An 18,859-nucleotide genomic window follows, 5' to 3' on the forward strand; every position below is an offset into this window, starting at 1 on the left:
AGCAAGCATACAGTTCTTCTAATTTAAATAAATAATTCTTTTTGGACTACAGCCAGCCTGTTTCCAAGGCAATTAAGGCTGGATGACTCTTGTTAAAGTTGCCAATTTTCTGAAAATGAAATAGCATTATTAAGATCTTGCAATAATAATAATAATAATTTTTTTTTAACAAACAAAGTAACTTGGGGTTCAAAGTAATGACACCTAATATTCCAGACCAAGAGGAGCAAATGGAAGGATTCCTAACAGCATTGCTGCTAACAAGCTGTCTTTCAGAAGTGCCTAGATCAGCCCGCTGCACATGTTGCCTGCACAGAAAGAGAGCTGCAAGTTCATATGCAACATATCCAGCTATCAAATATTGAAAGAGAGTCTCTGCAAATTTCAGAATAATTTACATGACTGGATGAAACTGTTGTATACATGAGAGAAAAGAAATTGGGTATTACACTGCATATATCATTGGAGATTGATATGGATTAGATTTTATTTCATTTATTTTCCCTCTTGCAGTCCCATAGAAATGTCAGCAGGTAAAGGGCACTTTCAATTGCAAGAATAAAGTGCTCTTAAATGAAGTCATGTTAAGTTAATTGTTTCTTTCTTCACTTTTCTCAGTAACTTTACTCATAGCTTCACTTTTTTTCTTTAATTCTGTTCTTATTTGTCTCCTGGTGCACGTATTCTTCATCTTCAGTCTGCACATGTTCTGGGTAAGGCTCTGTAACTTCAGAGGCTGTTTCCATTTGTTACTTTAAGGAGAAACAGGCTGCAGGTACCCAGCCGCTCTTTTACCAGCTGGTAAACAACTCAAACATATGTTCTAGCAGCCTGGATCAAAACTCGTACTGAACTGCTCTGCTTGCCTTTGCACAGGTGAAAGGCACCCACAGAGGAGAAAGAGAGGAGAAGCCAGGAAAGAAAGGATTTGCAGCAGCTCTGACAGCCCCATGTACATAGAACCCTCCATGCTGCACCTATGGGTAGTTTCACATGTGCAAGGATACGTGCTAGAAAACAGGAAAATAAATGCTTCCATTTGCTCCTAACCCCTGAGGAATGGCCCAGAGGAAAAGCCCACCAAAACAGTTATCCCATTACTGTAAAGCTTTTCTTTCTGAAAGATTCTTCCCTTGAAGTACACTACAAAAAGAAAGAAAACATTTTCACTACAAGAAAGACATTGAGGTGCTGGAGCATGTCCAAAGAAGGGAAACGAAGCTGTTGAAGGGTCTAGAGCAAAAGTCTTATGAGGAGCGGCTGAGGGAACTGAGGCTGTTTAGCCTGGAGAAAAGGAGGTTCAGGGGAGACCTTATCACTCTCTACAACTACCTGAAAGGGGGATGTAGCAAGGTGGGTGTCAGTCTCTTCTCCCAAGTAACTAGTGATAGGACAAGAGGAAATGGCCTCAAGTTGTGCCAGGGAGGTTTAGATTGGATTTTGGGAAAAATTTCTTCACTGAACGGGTTGTCAAGCTTTGAAACAGGCTGCCCAGGGAAGTGGTTGAGTCACCAACTCTGGAGGTATTCAAAAGACGTGTAGATGTGGTGCTTAGGGACGTGGTTTAGTGGTGGACTTGGTAGTGTTAGGTTTATGGTTGGACTTGACGATCTTAAAGGTCTTTTACAACCTAAATGATTCTATGATTCTATGATTCTATGAAGTATAACACCTTTTCTCCTGCAATCCCCTAACTCCCAAGGGCATGCTCATCCTAGGTGGAAGGTGCTCAGCTGGGCACTGAGCTGTGAGCTTTTCCCAGTCCCTCAGTTATACCCACATTAGCACAAGCCCCTGTCATTGCCCCTCCACAGGTGCTGCAGGAGCACCACCTTCTGCATGGAGTTTGGCTTTTAAGGGGAGATCATGTAAAAACACCGGTGGCCCCAACCACATGAGTCCACCTCTGTGTGACAGCATGCTCTGGTGTACTGGCCTGATGCTTCCTTGCGTGCATTTCGGCAGTGCCTGCACCTTGTACCAGCCCACACTCACAGAGCACAGGGCAACAGTTTGTCCTTCAGTCTGTCGCTGCATGGTACCAGGTGACACCAATCTGGCTGGGGTGTGCTGGGTACCACGGGCTCCTGAGTGACCACCTCTGCCGCCATGTCGCCATCCCTATACCAACCCTCAGCCACTACAAACATCAGTACTACTGTTTCAATTTTAAGTTTAACTAGTGATGTCCCCAAAAATTGACCCTTATTAATGTCAATTCAAATAGTGGATCATTTGAAACAAATATGCCAAATAAAAGCCATTAAAAGTCTGGTGTACAGGAAGCAAAATATCTCTCTGCAAAATACTAAGATGAGATCAGGCTGAAGCACGCATCCACCTGTCTTTTCCTTAGGCTCTTTGTATTATTGTATTATGTATGTGTTTAATTTTACTCATTTCAGTACTCCTGCTGTATGAATTAATGCAGTTTACAACGGTTAATGATGCATGTGAAGTGTTTGCTAGAGTGAGGGGCTGGATTCCCAGCAGGAGGATCTGCAGAAATGCAGGAGGACTGTTAGGATTCTTAAGACTGTTGTAAGCAAAGGCAGGGTTTGGCCATGCATATACAGCAAAAATCAGGTGCCTCCCCCAAAAAAATTTCCTTCACTGTTTACTCTGCACCATTCCTAAAGTAATAACATTCGTCTGCCCTGGTTAATGTTTTCTAGGGGACGCTTTGCTTTCATAATGCTATTTAACAGTATAAATAAGAGAGGGAGCTGCAGGGTAGTCCTAGTGAAGACAGCAGGACCCTTGGAAGCTGCTGTAAGTAGTGATTTTTTTGTTTCCTATAGAGACTTCAAAAATGTATCCTCTTGCTGCATGCAATTGATTTTAAGTCTTGCCTAGGGTTGTATCTTATATTAAAATCTGTCTTAGGAATTGTGTGATAAAGAGGCTTTTATTGGATCAGCTGGATATAAAGGACATAGGCATCACAATTTAGGCATGGAGTTGCATGCATATTGTCAGGTGGCTGGCAAGAGGAGTAAGAATCTAAAAGCCAGAGTGGGGTGTCTAGTTGCCTTGGAGGGAAGCAAGGAACCAAAGCCTAAGCACCCAAAAGTAGGTCTTTCCCAGATGTACCTCCTGCTAGAGGAAATAGGCTCTGCTTCATCAAAAGCCTGAGGATGGGTGCTTAGACCTTTTTTTTTTTAATGTATTGGTGATTCTTTTTAAGTAATTATGATGATTTTTAAATTCAAGGTCTACAAGAAATACATCTGCTTAGGGAATGGGATATCTAAGGTCTGCTTCCCTTTTAGATGAGAATTCTGCTTATTGCTCTCATCATCAGATTACAGGATCATTGAGAGGGAAGGAGAGAAAATCGTGTTCTCCACATGCTATGGGGCACTAAGATCACAGTGAGGCCAACATGTTCATGGAGCCAGAGACCGGGCAGTTGTCAAGTGCACACTGGAAAGTAGAAACTGGGAACTTGGTCTGATCTGTTCTTGGGACTGGTGCTGCTCTGCAGAGAAAAGAAAATCTCCTCTGTCCCACCTGACTGCCCTAACCACTGCACTGGTTCTTTTTTATCTTCTTTTTTATCCTCTGGGCTCAGTGATGCTTCATCCCTGAGTATGTACAGTAACTCAGGTTCAACAGCAAATGCTGACGGTGGCCTGGTAGAAGAGTGAGAGCTCATGTTCACCTGTTTCCAGGTAAAAGGAGGCCTAGAAATGGCTGATGTCACTTTTGCTGGGTGCGCTTCCCAAATGAGCTCTCCAATGCTAAGATGTCTTACAGAAGATAGATGACACCGGGGACACATGTGAACAGTCACATGTATTTCTAAAGGATAGTGTAAACTTGGCTTCCATGTTTCTGCTGCAAAAGGAATTTGCTTTTAATTAAATAGTTACAGTGGTTGGATTCTCTGCAGAATGCAATGCCCTTGGCTTGTGCTTGCAGTCTCCTCTGGGGCCTCAGGCACAGAGGTGTCAAACATCTGAATGACAAGAGAAGTAAATATCTAGATGATTAGTCTGGAAAAGCTCCAGAGCATGTCCAGGCGCGTACAATTAGGTACACAGAGACCTTTCTGGCCAGCCAGGAAAGCACATGTGAGTTTGTGTTTCTCCTGCGAGTAAGTGGTCCTGGACAGTCGGCTTCTGAGATACTTTTCTCAGTCACAGATGTGGCTAGTCAAGTCTTTCTTTTGTGACTTTTTTGTGTGTTTGAGTGATTTTTTTTTTTATGCCCCTGAGCAGCTGAGATTACTTCAGCAGCCACCACTGGTGGTGATGGGGCCATGTCTTGATGTGCTTGGTGCCCCTCACAGCGCAGCTTTCCGCAACAGATTTCTCAGATTTCCTTATTTAGAAGCAGTCAGGAGGGAAGCAGCACCATCTGGTGAGCAAACAGCTTTTCTATTTCATGCCTGCATATGTTTTTGAGCAGTGCAAATTTTCTTGTTGTCTGAAATGAGATTATCAGTGAGGACCCCTTATGGGAGAGGCATGGGATGAATATATATCTCCTGGACTATTACCTGGGACTCTAAAAACAGAAAATTGTCTTCAGAATTCTCTCTGCAAATCATAGAGATAAAAATCAGCCCTAAAGTGGACAAATTAGCTATATCCACAAAAAGCAAGTTCTGTCACACACAAAACTTAGTCCAGCTCACTTCCAGGGCTTCTGGTGGAATTATTCTAGGGTAACTTCAGCTAATCTCTGTTTTCTCCATTTTTTTTCTAGGATATAGTGTCCAAAATAAGTACTGCCATTCTGGATTGCATGGTAGGGAAGATTGTGTGATAGGGAAGAGGTAATATATTCAACAAGTGTTATCGACGAGTCTATCACAGATAAATTGCTTAAAGGAACACTGTCCTCCAGGTGTTGCCATGCTCTTATGCCATTGCCTGGTTTGACTGAATGTTCTTCATGAAAACAACATTTTCTTGAATGCCACAAATATATTGTCATTGCGTAACAAAGAAAAAGAGAAGAAAAGAGGCAGAGAGGTAAATGGGTTTCCTTCCAGGCTATTCAACAAGTCAGTGTACATTTAGAATTAGAATTGAAGAGCTTTTCACTTCTACTCCCATGTTTATGGACAAACAGTTTTTCTGGAGATTATATGAGTAAAGGTCTTAAGACCTAAAGGTCTTAAGATCAGAAGCTTCCTGCAAAATTACCCCCTTCAGATGAAGTTAGCAAATTCCCTAAGGTCTTTTTAGCACAGGTTCTCAGCTCTTTGCTTTTTAAGCAAGTATGCTTGGTAGGAAAATCCCTCAATAATTAAGACGATATGCATTTTCTACTTCATACTGAAAGGGTCTCTGTTGTCAGTTTATTACTGGCTGATCACTTGCTAACCTAGAAGCCACAATAATATCAAATGGAATAGTAAATATTGAGTATGAAGTAACAATCCCCAATCATATTCTAAAGGCTTACAGGACACAAATTCTATCACAAAAGTACCTTTACGTTTCAAAGAAGGGCCTAGTAGAGTGGGCCACTTGTATCTTCAAGGCTTAAACAATAAAAAAGACCTCTACAAACTGCAGCTGCTGAGTCTTTTATAATTTTATGATTTTAAAATCAATCATTATCAAGATTATTGTGAGGGTTGACTCATGAGTCTTGACTGTTTGTGATTGGCCAGTACTGAGTAATGGATGATTCAGATTCAGATTGTATTTAATTAGCTGTGAATTCAGAGCTGTAATAAAATGAAATTAATTCCATGAAAGTACATAAATTAACCACGAAAGGCAAACATGTCATAACTATATAGAGCAAAAATATCAGGATAGGAAAAAAACCTTCAGAAAACTGTAACCAATATTTTACAGAACCCTTACAGCAAAACTATGCTAATAGCATATCTATTAGCCATAATTTTGAGGCCAGGTCAGTTAATTTCCATGTCTACTCTGCATTCCAAATAAATAGAAATTGGCAGTTCAATGTGTATATAGAAAAGTCCATCTACCTGTTATGTTTTGTAATAAATATTAAATGTGATGAGATAGGGAACCGATGGTGACATGTTTAAAACGAACTGCTTCATTCTTTGTTATTCATGTTATTCTTAATAAATTATGACTGCAGCTGAGTAAATAGTTCACAGTGAATAATTTATCCAGAGGCACCTTCTGAATTGGCCTGCTGGATACGTGGAAATAGATTAGTCTTAGTTCTGATGCTTGTTTGGGAGTTGATTTCTTTTCAAAGTCTGACTAATACATTGGCTCACTGAGCAGTTTTAAATATTCAGAACTGGAGCTCTTATGTTGAGTTACAAGTAGACAGATATGTTGAGAATTATCATTTCAATGTCAAAATCAGAGGAGGCCAAACTATAATTTAAAGCTACTATGCACAGTAATTGAAACTGCAGTTACCAAGAACCCTTATCGTTCTACCATTTGTCAGTAACACAGTAGGTGTTATTGCAAATAGGCCTGCTTTTTAGAAATACTTATATCAAACACAAAAATATTTGAATATTTGATTATAGCTCGAAAATGTTTTGCAGGTCTAACTGTAACTGGATATTCAACTAAGAACACAAATTGTTCCCTCTGATGTTATGGAGAATGCAGGACTGTGAGCATTGCACTTTCTGACAACAGTCTCTCAAGTTGAATCATGCCAGAGCAGAAAGATGCAATTGGTTTAATGTCTCTTCTTGCACAATTTTTAGCAAATCTGGCTCATTATCTTCCCAAATCCTCTGCAACTCTCTCACCGTTTCTTTGCCTTAGATTCCTCCTCAGAAACAATGCCTACTGGGACATTCATATCCACATTTCCAAGGTCCTTTTGTAAGAGCTTATACAGCGCAGAGTGTCAGGTCTGCAAAGGAAGGTAGCTACCACAGCCAAGCGTAACAGATTAATAAATGTATCACCCTTTGACCAGTAGAGCATCTGATAAAAATAAGGCCTTGTTTTTGTTAATGATACTGACTCCTTCTGCTGTGCTGAAAATTAATCCACTCCATTGGTTTGGTTTGTCTATTAAGCAACAACACTTCAGGTTCTTATTTAAAACATTGCATCATTTTTATTCAGAAGGAAAGAGCACCTATTCCTTAGAGACATAGGGTTTTATATTTGGTTTGCTACTGAAAAACAGCCGCCACCATTTGTCCTCTCTTGAAATAGGGTGCCTTATCAATCTGATCAAAAGTTTATTTAAAGATCTCCTTCATGCTTGTTTGCTCAAATTCTCTTTGTATGTAGCTACTCATTGCTGCCCACTTGCATGAATTTCATCTTTCTCCCTTTACTCACAAAACATCCAGACATCTTCGATGATGTGCTTTTCAGGAATTATCTTAGAACTTTTGTGTCAAAGGCACAGGGGTATCGCAGCCCTCCAGTGATTAGCCGTGGTGTGTTTTCTGGTGGGATACGCTCTGTTCTCTGTCCTGCTGAGGGTGCTGTGTATTCAGCTAATCCATGCTGAATTTTGCCTTTGCAGATATTTAGGATGAGGGTAGCAGAAAGATTTGGCAGAGTCTTGCCAGGAGGCCTGGGGAAAAAAAAAAAAAAATCTGTCAAGAGTTGGAGAACATGGAAACTGAGGAAAAAAGAAAAAGATAAGATTTCTTATTTGATGGGAATGACAGAATAACTATTTCTACTCAATTAATTTTCTTTCCTTAGTAATAGCTTCTCTTTTTTTCATAGGATTTTAATACAAGAAGATGAAGACCACATTCTACATAAGTTTGCTACTGGCTGCTCTTCATGCTGTTGCTCATGGTGAGCTCCCACCCAACCACCACAATGGACATGATCCAAATGAACCTAAACATCACATGCATCACAGAGGTGAAGCTATCGCTTGCCTCAAACTAGTGCCAAACAATGCTGACTTTGCATTTCAATTTTTTAAAGAGGTTTCACTGGAAGCACCTAATAAGAACATTTTCTTCTCTCCTGTAAGCATCTCCACAGCATTTGCGATGCTGGCCCTAGGGGCTAGATCAACCACTCAGACTCAGATCCTGGAAGGACTCGCCTTCAACCTTACAGAGATTCAGGAGAAAGAGATACATGAAGGTTTCCACAACCTTGTCCACATGCTGAGCCACCCACAGAGCGAGGTCCAACTCAACATGGGGAATGCCATCTTTCTAACAGAGAAGCTGAAACCTCTAAAAAAGTTTTTAGATGATGCCAAAGTTCTGTACCAGCTGGAGGCTTTTACCACTGACTTTAACAGTCCCACAGAGGCTGAGAAGCAGATCAATGATTATATAGAGAGGAAAACACATGGGAAAATTACTAATTTGGTCAAGGACATGGATCCACAGACTGTAATGCTTCTGGCTAGCTTTGTTTTCTTTAAAGGTAAGTCCTCTAGGCTTCACATTCATGTTATTTATTCTTATCAACAGATCTAATATCAGCTACCTCCTTTGGAAATTGCTCTGGGGGAAATTTCAAATGCTCTTTGCTGGGCCAGAAGAGCCCCTAATGGCTTACTGGAGGTGGTGGAGAGGTCGCAGGACCCCACTTGGCATGGGGAGGCATCCAGGGGCCACACAGACTTGGTTCTCTTTGTGGCAGCTGTGGGAAGTCTGCTCCAAGCCGCTGGCTGCTGTGCAGCCTGAGCTCATTTTTGTGGGTTTAGCCGTAACTCCAATTGCCCCGTGTTCTTCTAATTTTCAGTGAAGGTGCTGAGACACATGCATGACCTAATCCTTTTAATGCCTCCATTTAAAAGTATGCATGATGCAATGGCCTACTTTACTACATATTATTTTTTATTTCCCTATCAGAGTCCTTTATGTATACACAGTAACGTATTTATATATGGAAGAAGCTATTGATGAACAGAGGAGGACATTTTAAGGAACAAAGTGGAAACACAGTGCTTTTTTGATGTGGGTTAGATGATGTGCTCTTAAGCCTGACATAACAGCACTCAGATATGAGATCCTACATTAAATGTATCTACAAATTGAGGCTTATGATTAAAGTCAATAGAAATGAAATGCATACAGTATATGAATATACAGATGATGTCAGGTAAGCCCTCAAATGACAACTTACAGAAAGTCCCCTTACGTTATCTGAATAGAAAAACAGTGGTAGGTACAAAGAAAATGCCTAATTATTTCATTACTGGTATCTGAAAAATGAAGTGAAATTGGAATCTAACGCACTCTTTTGACCGGTTAAAAGATTCTTTCCTTACTATGACACACATTTTAAAACATTATGTTTGAAAATTCTGAATTTAACAAATGGAGGAATAGGTGAATATTATTACAAGTTATATAAAATTCAGCTTATGCTGGGATGGGACATGGGATATTCAGCTGCCTTCTCCTTCTCTGTATCAGGCAACTGGGAAAAGCCTTTTAAACCAGAGCATACTGAAGAAAAGGAGTTCTTTGTGGATGCTGAAACTACTGTAAAAGTCCCTATGATGCACCAGACGGGCAGATTCGACTTCTATTTTGATGAGGAGCTGTCATGCACTGTGGTACGGCTTCATTATAATGGGAGTGCTACTGCATTTCTGGTTCTGCCAGCAGAAGGGAAAATGAAGCAGTTAGAGCAAACTCTGGTCAAGGAAACCATCCAGGAATGGTCAGACCATCTCTTCCAGAGGTAATCTTCTGCCAGTCAGCTGCAGCGGCACCTAGATTTATAGTCTTTTTTTCTTTTTTGGGAATGCAAACACAATGAACTTGCTGATTCTGGGAACTGAGTGAGTTATTTTTGGCTTGTGTGCCCTAGCTGTAAAAATCTTACAGCTGGTTGGTATTTAACTATTCTCTTGTTGATGCCTGAGTGACTTGCTTCTCCCCACACCAGAGCAGAGACCATCTTGATGGGCTTCCAGGAGTCCTGAATAGCAAGCCTAGATTGGTGTTTCTAAAACAGTCCATTGACTGAACGGGAAGATGGTAATTCTAAGGCAAATCTCATTAGGTTCCAGCTAATGTGTTTTACCTCTGTCACTGACACACCGTGACTCAGACTTATGTCTAAACCCAAAATAAACCATAACTTAAACAGGTTGTAGTAATGCATACATACGTAATATGTCCTACACAAATATCTTCCTTACAAGAACCGTTGCAGCACACAGTGGTTGTTAGAACAGGTTAGTGATTAACTGTGGGTGTCCTGATTTTCTGGCATTTTTGTTTTGAAACTATAAAAATCTAGTGAGGTTCTGTTAGCTCCTACCATAAGACACTAACATAAGCTAAGATGTTTTACAACCTTGTTTGTCTGGGAGGGAAGAGATCTTAGCACCAGTAGATGAGTAATATCAAGTTAATGCATGACTAATTTACCAAGCTCTGCCCTGATTCACAACTAATCAGGCTATGGAGTTCACACCCATGATTCTTGGTGCATCATTATAGAAATGCCAGCACAGTTAATAAAAACATAATGGGTAGCAAATTGGATGTGAGCTAATAACGTGATACATCAAATACGAAACATAAAAATGCAGAATTCTCAGCTGCAAAAGACTGGAATGCAGCTACCAATGGCTACAGGCTGTTCAGAAGGGACAGGCAAGGAAGGAAAGGCGGAGGCATTGCCCTCAACGTCAAGAAATGGATAGAGGGGGAAGAGCTGTCTCAATAGCCATGAGCAGGCTGAAAGGTTATGGGTAAGAATCAGAGACCACGGCAACAAAGGGAACCTCGTGGTTGGTGTTTACTACAGGCCGCCCAATCAAGGGGAGCCTATTGACAAAGCTTTCTCACTCCAGCTACTCCTGTAGTAGTGTATGTAGTAGTATCATGCTCGCAGGCTCTCGTCCTGCTGGGGGACTTCAACCACCCTGACATCTGCTGGAAAAGTAGCACAGTGAGCTGTAGGCAATCCAGGAGACTCCTGGAATGCACAGAGGACACCTTCCTACGCAAGGTAATGGGCAGCCCTACCAGAGGGGATGCCATACTGGATCCGTTGGTCACCAACACAAGTGAGCTAACTGGTGACATCAAGACTGGAGGCAGCCTGGACTGCAGTGATCATGCACTGGTGGAGTTTGCAGTCCTGAGGGATTGGGGGCAGGTGAAGAGTAAAGTCAGGACCCTGAATTTTAGGAAAGAAAAATTCCAGCACTTCAAGGAGTCAGTCTATAGCCCCTCCTGGGAAACTTCCCTCAGGGACAGGGAGGCAGAACAGAGCTGACAGATCTTTAAAGGTCTCTTTCAATAGAGTGCAAGAGCTCTCGATCCCCAGGTGTAAGAAATCAGGAAAGGAAGGCAAGAGGCTGGCATGGATGAGTTGAGACCTGCTGGTCAAACTAGAAGGTAAGAAAGAAATGCACAGGCAGTGGCAGCAGGGACAGGTATCCTGGGAAGAGTACAGGGACACTGCCCAGTTGTGTAGGGATGCGGTCAGGAGGGCCAAGGCATGGCTGGAGCTGATCTTGGCAAGTGATGCAAAGAATATTAAGAAGGGTTTCTACAGGTATGTCAGCCAGAAAAGGAAGGTCAAAGAAAGTGTACCCCTTGCTCCGATGAGCAAGACTGGTGAGCTGGTAACAATGGATGAGAAGATTGAGGTACTCAACAACTTCTTTGCCTCAGTCTCCACTGGCAAGCTCTCTTTCCACACCTCTTGAGTGGATGGACTGCAAGATGAGGACTGGAGGAGCAAAGTCCCTCCCACTATAAGAGAAGATCAGGTTGGAGACCACCTGAGGAACCTGAACATATATAATAAGCCTATGGGACCTGACAAGATGCATCCCAGAGTCCTGAGGGAACTGGCTGATGGAGTTGCCAAGCCACTCTCCACGTTATCTGAAAAGTCCTGGCAGTCAGGTGAAGTCCCTGGTGACTGGAAAAAGGGAAACATTGCACCCATTTTTAAAAAGGGTTGAAAGGAGGATCCTGGGAACTACCAACTTGTAAGTCTCACCTCTGTGCCTTGGAAGATCATGGAACAGATCCTCCTAGAAGCTATGTTAAGGCACATGGAGGACAGGGAGGTGATTCAAGACAGCCAGCATGGCTTCACAAAGGGCAAGTCCTGCCTGACCAAACCAGTGGCCTTCTGTGATGGAGTGACCACAACAGCGGACAAGGGAATAGCTACCAATGTCATTTATCTGGTCTTCTGTAAGGCCTTTGACACAGTCCACCACAACATCCTCCTCTCTACACTGGAGAGAAATGGATTTGATGGGTGGACTGTACAGTCAATGAAGAATTGGTTGGATGGTCACGTCCAGAGGGTAGTGGTCAACAGCTCAATGTCCAGATGGAGATCGGTGACAAGTGGTGTCCCTCAGGGATCCATATAGGGACCTGTACTCTTTAATATCTTCATCAGTGACACAGTGGGATTGAGTGCACCCTCAGCAAGTTTGCAGATGACACCAAGCTGAGTGGTGCAGTTGACAGGCCTGAGGGATGCGATGCCATCCAGCGGGACCTGGACAAGCTTGGAATGGGCCTATGTGAACGTCATGAGGTTCATCAAGGCTAAGTGCAGGGTCCTGCAGGTGGGTTGGGGCAACACCCAATGTCAATACAGGCTGGGGGATGAAGGGATTGAGAGCAGCCCTGCTGAGAAGGACTTGGGGGTACTGGTGGATGAAAAGCTGGACATGAGTTGGCAATGTGCGCTCCCAGCCCAGAAGACCAACCATATCCTGGGCTGCATCCAAAGAAGCGTGACCAGCAGGTCGAGGGAGGGGATTTTGACTCTCTGCTTTGCTCTGGTGAAACCCCACCTGCAGTGCTGCGTCCAGCTCTGGAGCCCTCAGCACAGGAAAGACATGGACCTGTTGGAGCGGGTCCAGATGAGGGCCACAAAAATAATCAGAGGAGTGGAACACCTTTCCTGTGAGGACAGGCTGAGAGAGTTCAGCCTGGACAAGAGAAGGCTCCGGGGAGACCTTATTGCAAGCCTTCCAGTCCTTAAAAGGGGCTTCTGAGAAAGATGGGGACAGAGTTTTTAGCAGGGTCTGTTGCAATAGGACAAAGGGTAATGGTTTTAAACTAAAAGAGGGCAGATTTAGACTAGAGATAAGGAAGAAATTTTTCACAATGAGGGTGGTGAAACACTGGAACAGGTTGCCCCAAGAGGTGGTAGATGCCCCAACCCTGGACACATTCAAGGTCAGGCTGGATGGGGCTCTAAGCAACATGATCTAGTTGAAGATGCTTATTGCAGGGGAGTTGGACTAGATGACCTTTAAAGGTCCCTTCCAACCAAAACTACTCTGTGATTCTATGAAAATCAGGAAAATCCTTATCTACATAGGAATAAGTTCTTCATGGGAGAGGCTGTAAGAACCAAAGGGCAATCTCAGTTCCACTATTATGTTGATGCCAGTGCTAATTAATACACTTGGTCCCATTGTCTTCTAGTGCACTGGGCAGTATCACGTAAAGGCTACAGCAGTGGGGTTTGGATCCCATCTGTTTTGCTATTCAATCCAAGATGCCTCTGAGCAAGAAAGCAAAAGACTTGAGCTAACTACAGGGTAATCACTACAGTAGGTGACTTGGAGGCTCCGAGGCTCCCTAGACAGTGCATGAAGAATAATCGAACAGAAAGCATACTAAGCAGGAGCTGCCTACAGATAGCTCACAGCCAAAGACAAACTTGAACGTGGCCAGCCCCTGGGAGGAAGACAATTAGAGAACAGGGTGTCCAAAGGTACAGGCAGCAGGGCACAGACCTTCCCTGGAGCCATAGCAAATGCCCCAGTTATGCCAAAAACACTGCTTTTCTTTGAAGTGCTGGGGTTTGCTACTCTTCTCCCTAAGCAGAATCTGTCTATGCCTCACTTCATGTCTCCACCTGCTTGAGTGACCTGGGCTGACTCCTCCGCACCTCATTTTCTCTGACTGTAAAAAGGGGATCTCATTACTGTCCTTTGCAGAGTGCTCTCAGATTTGATGAAGCAAAACACCAGATAGATATTACTATTATTATTAAGAATGATAGTGCTTGTATCACCATGAGAAGCACCAGCAATTGAATTAGGGCTCATGGTACGTTCAAGGTCCAGCCTCCTGGGGTTTGACACTCATGGGAATTACACAGCTTTCTCACCATCACTTACCACAGTGAAAAGTACTTCTCACCACCTTCTGTGTTTCTCTTTTACCTAACAGACTGGTGAGTCTCTACTTCCCCAAATTTTCTATTTCTGGGAGCTATGAAATAACAAACACCCTTAGCAAGATGGGAATTGTAGATGTGTTCACCGACCAGGCAGATCTCTCTGGCATCACCGGTGCTCCAGAACTGAAGGTTTCTAAAGTAAGTCCATGGCTGTTGGCCCTCTCCTTTCTTACACAAATACGCAGGAAAACGCTTCTGCGGTAGCATCCAGAAACACCAGCTAAATACAGCTCCCAGCTTGCCTGCAGTTGTGCCCACCCTGGCCTCAGCATGCAAGCTTACAAGAGGAGTCTAGCCCTTGGTGACAGTGGAGATCAGATTAGTTTGCTGCAAATCTCTTTTTTCCAAGGCTGGTATTGGCCAAGATTTCTTGGACAGTATCTAGAACATGAGAGGAACATCAACCCCCGGCTCTTCGAGGGGAGCTGCTAATGCCCGTGGGCACACCACAGCCTGTCCTCCCACCCTGGAGACTCAGTTTCAGAGGTGCAGACAAACTCTTAGAAGTGGAACCTCCATCCTTCATCCAATCTTTGGGACAGAGGAAAAATAGCCTGGGATTTCTTTTTTTTCTTTTGAGGAGATTTCTGTAGCTCTGTCCTGGTCCTCATTTAAAGCAGCCATGACTACAACAACACAGCTCACATCTCTGCTGCCTCTACTCACTTCTCAGTGGATCCTTCAAAGCAGGCCTGCTTTAAAAGGGGTCTGATTCATCTCTCAGGTGGCTGTTGTCTGCCTAGAATGACTGTCTGTTTTCTTTCTTCCTAGGTTGTTCATAAGGCTGCTTTGGATGTTGATGAGAGAGGTACTGAGGCAGCAGCAGCAACTGCTGCTGAAATGATGACAATGTCTCTTCCTCCAACCATTGAATTCAACCGTCCCTTCCTCATGCTGATTTTCGATATAGCTACAAACAGTACGCTTTTCATAGGAAAAATAGTTAACCCGACTATCACTAGCTGAAGTGACATATGAATTCTGCTTGCTCTTACTGATTAAAGAAGATGTGAAAATGCATGATGTGATTTATTTCCATTTGTATCAACTTAGTATATGTTCCTTTTTAGCAAGAGTTTTCATTCTATGCCATTATCAAAAACTATTGGTATTGACCATGACACTTGCTTAAGAGGAAGCAAGGAAAATGTTCTAAATTCAGCTAGCAAAGAATGCCTTTTTTTACGTGACTGAAAGCCAAGTAAAGACCTAAGATTTGCCAGCATTCAGAAAGAGACATTTTTATTACAATGGAAGACTCCTGCTTAATATGTGGTTGTCAGCCAGAATAGCAGATAACATGATTAACGCTCTTGCAAACAAAGCAGAAGTGGTTGAATTTACTATAAGTAAATAAACAAGAGATGGGAAGAGTTGGATCAACAATGCAATATCATGGGAAACTGAAGCTTCTAGTGGAGATAGCACTGGGAATGTGAAAAGCTGTCTTCAATACAGAAAGAAATCTGCTTTCTCCACCAGAAACATTTTAACATTTTTAGTATTAATCTAGCAGCAAATCTTCCTGAGTTTCTTGCAGCTCAAAACAGAGCAGGAGGATCAAATCTGCTCTTGAACCTGAAGACATTCAACCACATATTGAGAATTCAACAGACTTAGATAGCCTGTGCGAGTAGCTGACTTCTCACACATGTATCCGTCAGTGGTCAGAAGGAGGATGTAGCTGGATGGACAGGTGAGGTATTTGCATGGTGATTACACAGGCATACTGTCAGCTGACATCTGTGGAAAATGTACAATGAAGGTCTAGAAAATTGTAGATATTTCAAGTGCTGTCCTTTTCCAGCCAAAAAGTAGGTAGAGAGCACCCAATAAGCAGATTGCCTGACCCAGGGTGGGTGGCAGGCACCCAGGTAGGACATAGGGCAGCTTGAGGGCTGGCTGGTAACCGCTTTCAACAGACCTGCCTTGGCAACAGGTACCAGAGAGAGCACAGTTGCCCCTTTCTTACCTACAGTTGTGTTTTTTGGAAGGAGATGAAATGGTGTCACAGCATCAGGAATCACATTGGGAGAGTCAAATGGCTTGGGAAGCCAACACAGCCTCAGCAAGGTCTTGTGCTCTCTGTGAAATTAACAGCAAGTGTGATTTTACCCCTCTGATGCAAAGCGCTGTCTCCCCTTTCACAGTCAAAAGGAAAGTCCCCTTTCTGCTCTGTGTTCTTAGTAAAAACCTCCTGTTTATTCTCATATGTGGTGCTTGATGGTGTTTTTTGACTACATAGAGACAGTCTCTGTATAGACAAGTGTATGAACAACTCACAAGCATCAATGGCAGGACTCCTAGTGAAAGAGATGCATGTGCGCTACGTCTTCTCGGTTCCTTCCTGCTCTCAACTTCACCTGTGTGGGTGGCTTTGTGGCCTGACGGCCACACAGTGATAATTCATAAGGTACCCTATCTGACTGTGCAGGTTTCTTGTCTTCCTGAAATACGACTGCATGGTGCAGCATCGACAGGATCAGTCTTGGCCGTTACCACTCCTACTGTTAACTGCTGTTAAAGAATGGGCATTCAGAAAAGCAACAGTAAAGCCTTTAGGGATGGGGGAGCTCGAAGAGGTGAGATCCTTAGCTATGTATTGAGCGTCGCACCGATTTGCACCAGTTGAAAAACTGCCATAATTGATTTTAGTAGAGTTATCCTCAATTTACATCAATAAATGTGGAAGAAATAGAGGTCCCAGATGCACAGTTACCTGTGACAGCTGCAAGACTAAATATTACTTGCTCCCTTGTAAACCATTTTTGAGTGGATATACATAGAAATACAGCATAGTAGGAAGAAGGTTGTCCCCATGTGGTTCTGGGGGAGATCTGAAGATCAAGAGAATCCCTCACATCAGATAAATCAGCTTTTGCAGGTTGTTAATCCATATTTTGGGAAGGAGACTCCTTTCTTTCCTACCCTCAGTATCTTGGTGCTCTCACAAGACACATGCCTCCTTCAGAATCAGGATGGGGGAATTCTGTTTTCCTCCGGCACTCCAGGAAAGTGAGCCCACAGGGCCATAGGAGGGAAGTGCAGGGGCAGACATGTTGCCATGCAGAACTCTCAGTCCACAGCTTGTGCTTCCCCTCTCACTGCATCTTCTGTACGATCTCTCTGCGTTTGTAATACTGTATTGGAGGGGTTGTAGGGATGGTGGGAAGGCAGAGCAGTGGTGACAAAGGGTGTCTGCCATTCCCACAGGGGATTTCCTGCCAGTGTCAAGATTGGCGTCCACGAGCCGTCTGCCAGACTTGCTTCATCAGGCAATAACTCCTGGTGTATTGACATCATGCCGTGATTTTCCACTGCAGGATTTGCCAGAGACAGTGTTGAAGAAGAGGCAGGCACCACACTTAGCACAAAAGAGCAGCAGACAGCTTGCTCCCTGCCTACGTCCGTGCTGCGCTGCGCCATTTGTTGCGTGGCCCGTTCTCATTTCTCCCCCCCATCCACCAAGTCCTACTCTCCTAATCCTGCTCTCGTTGCCGCAAGCAACACCAAACAGATTTTCCCTATTACGCTCGCTCTTCGCATTTCCTCTCTGCACCAGATCTTCCTCACAGCCTCCCACTCTCCCTCCTGCAGACTAACATTTTATCCCTCCCACCCGGCAGAGCCATTTGTTCGTGCAGGAGGTGGACGCTGCCAGCTCAGCTGTAGCGCCTGCTCCACCAGCAGGTCCTGCTCTCCTCCTTCCCAAGAGATGGAGGGCGGGAGGAAACAGGGCTCCTTGCCTCCTGCAGACCACCTCAAGGGCACTCGAGCAGAAGTGGGGAAGGCTGAGCAGAAAGGCAGGGCTTCAGGCCACAGAGATATTCCCATTTGGTGCAATGGGCAACGCGTGGATACAAAGGAGCCAGAGGTGCATCTCTGGAGCAGTCAATGACCAGGTTCATTAGCCATTGACACAGCTGCGCTTGTGGCAATCCCAGGTTTGCGTGACCTGGTTGTTCCCTGGCCAGGCAGAAAGCCCTGTTTCATTGACTGTGCCAGGGCCATGCCATCAGCCATAGCCCAACAGCCTCCAGGTGCTCCAAATACCACGTCCCAAGTCTGCAACAGCCTCCCTGACGCACACACCGTTTCTGGAAGGAGGCATTTGGGGTGTGTTTTGTTCTTTTCTCACCAGCATCCAAGGCTATACCTGGAGGAAGGGAACTGAAACTCCCCTCCCTTCCCACCCCATGTCCTTCAGCTCCCCTACATTCAAGGATTCAAGGGAGAAACTCCCCATTTACGCTTCAGGCAGGTGTAACCTGATAGCTCTTGTTCAGCATGAAGATAGACATGGGTCAGCATAACCTTTAGCCTTGCAAATACAGCAGTCTTGTTGCTTGTAACAAGCTACCTGCTTTGTGTTAAACTAACACCGCAGGCCTCGGGTCTCTCACTTGTCAGGCTTTGCTTGGACTTGACCTGGCCTGCCTGGGGTTTTGTTTTAGCTTCTTTGTTTGCAACAGTAATTATCCAGATATCAGGTGCTATTACCTAACTTGTTTGATTTTTTTCTTAGCTTTATATAATTGTGTCATATAATATTCACATATTGTTACAAATATAGGTATTTCTATAATTAGGAGATATTAAGAGCAAATACTCATTCTGCATAGAGTGAAGTGTCTATGGCCCTAGAATTAAAAATTAAGGAATACAGGCATGTTGGGACGATAGCAGAGGACTTCGCAGGAAACAGTGAAGGACCTGTTAAGCTACTTGGATACCCACAAGTCTATGGGGCCTGA

The 18,859-nt window shown here is 43.7% G+C and overlaps 1 protein-coding gene across 1 annotated transcript; it reads left to right on the forward strand.

Annotated features, from left to right (window-relative positions):
- The first annotated feature begins 2,742 nt into the window (after nucleotides 1-2,742).
- Nucleotides 2,743-15,071, forward strand: LOC104628166 (alpha-1-antiproteinase-like). Its single transcript, XM_010296667.1, has 6 exons — nucleotides 2,743-2,772; nucleotides 3,575-3,674; nucleotides 7,665-8,330; nucleotides 9,329-9,599; nucleotides 14,096-14,243; nucleotides 14,877-15,071. The coding sequence occupies exons 3-6, from the start codon at nucleotides 7,682-7,684 to the stop codon at nucleotides 15,069-15,071; spliced, it is 1,263 nt and encodes a 420-aa protein (XP_010294969.1). The 5' UTR covers nucleotides 2,743-2,772; nucleotides 3,575-3,674; nucleotides 7,665-7,681.
- Nucleotides 15,072-18,859: the final 3,788 nt, after the last annotated feature.

Source organism: Phaethon lepturus, unplaced genomic scaffold (assembly GCF_000687285.1).
Source record: "Phaethon lepturus isolate BGI_N335 unplaced genomic scaffold, ASM68728v1 scaffold3031, whole genome shotgun sequence".
NCBI lineage: Eukaryota > Metazoa > Chordata > Aves > Phaethontiformes > Phaethontidae > Phaethon > Phaethon lepturus.

Coding starts and splice junctions, on each gene's coding strand:
- LOC104628166 (XM_010296667.1), top strand. CDS start 7,682: ATGAAGACCACATTCTACATAAGTTTGCTACTGGCTGCTCTTCATGCT. Junction 8,331..9,328: donor TAGCTTTGTTTTCTTTAAAG/GTAAGTCCTCTA, acceptor TCTCTGTATCAG/GCAACTGGGAAAAGCCTTTT. Junction 9,600..14,095: donor TCAGACCATCTCTTCCAGAG/GTAATCTTCTGC, acceptor TTTACCTAACAG/ACTGGTGAGTCTCTACTTCC.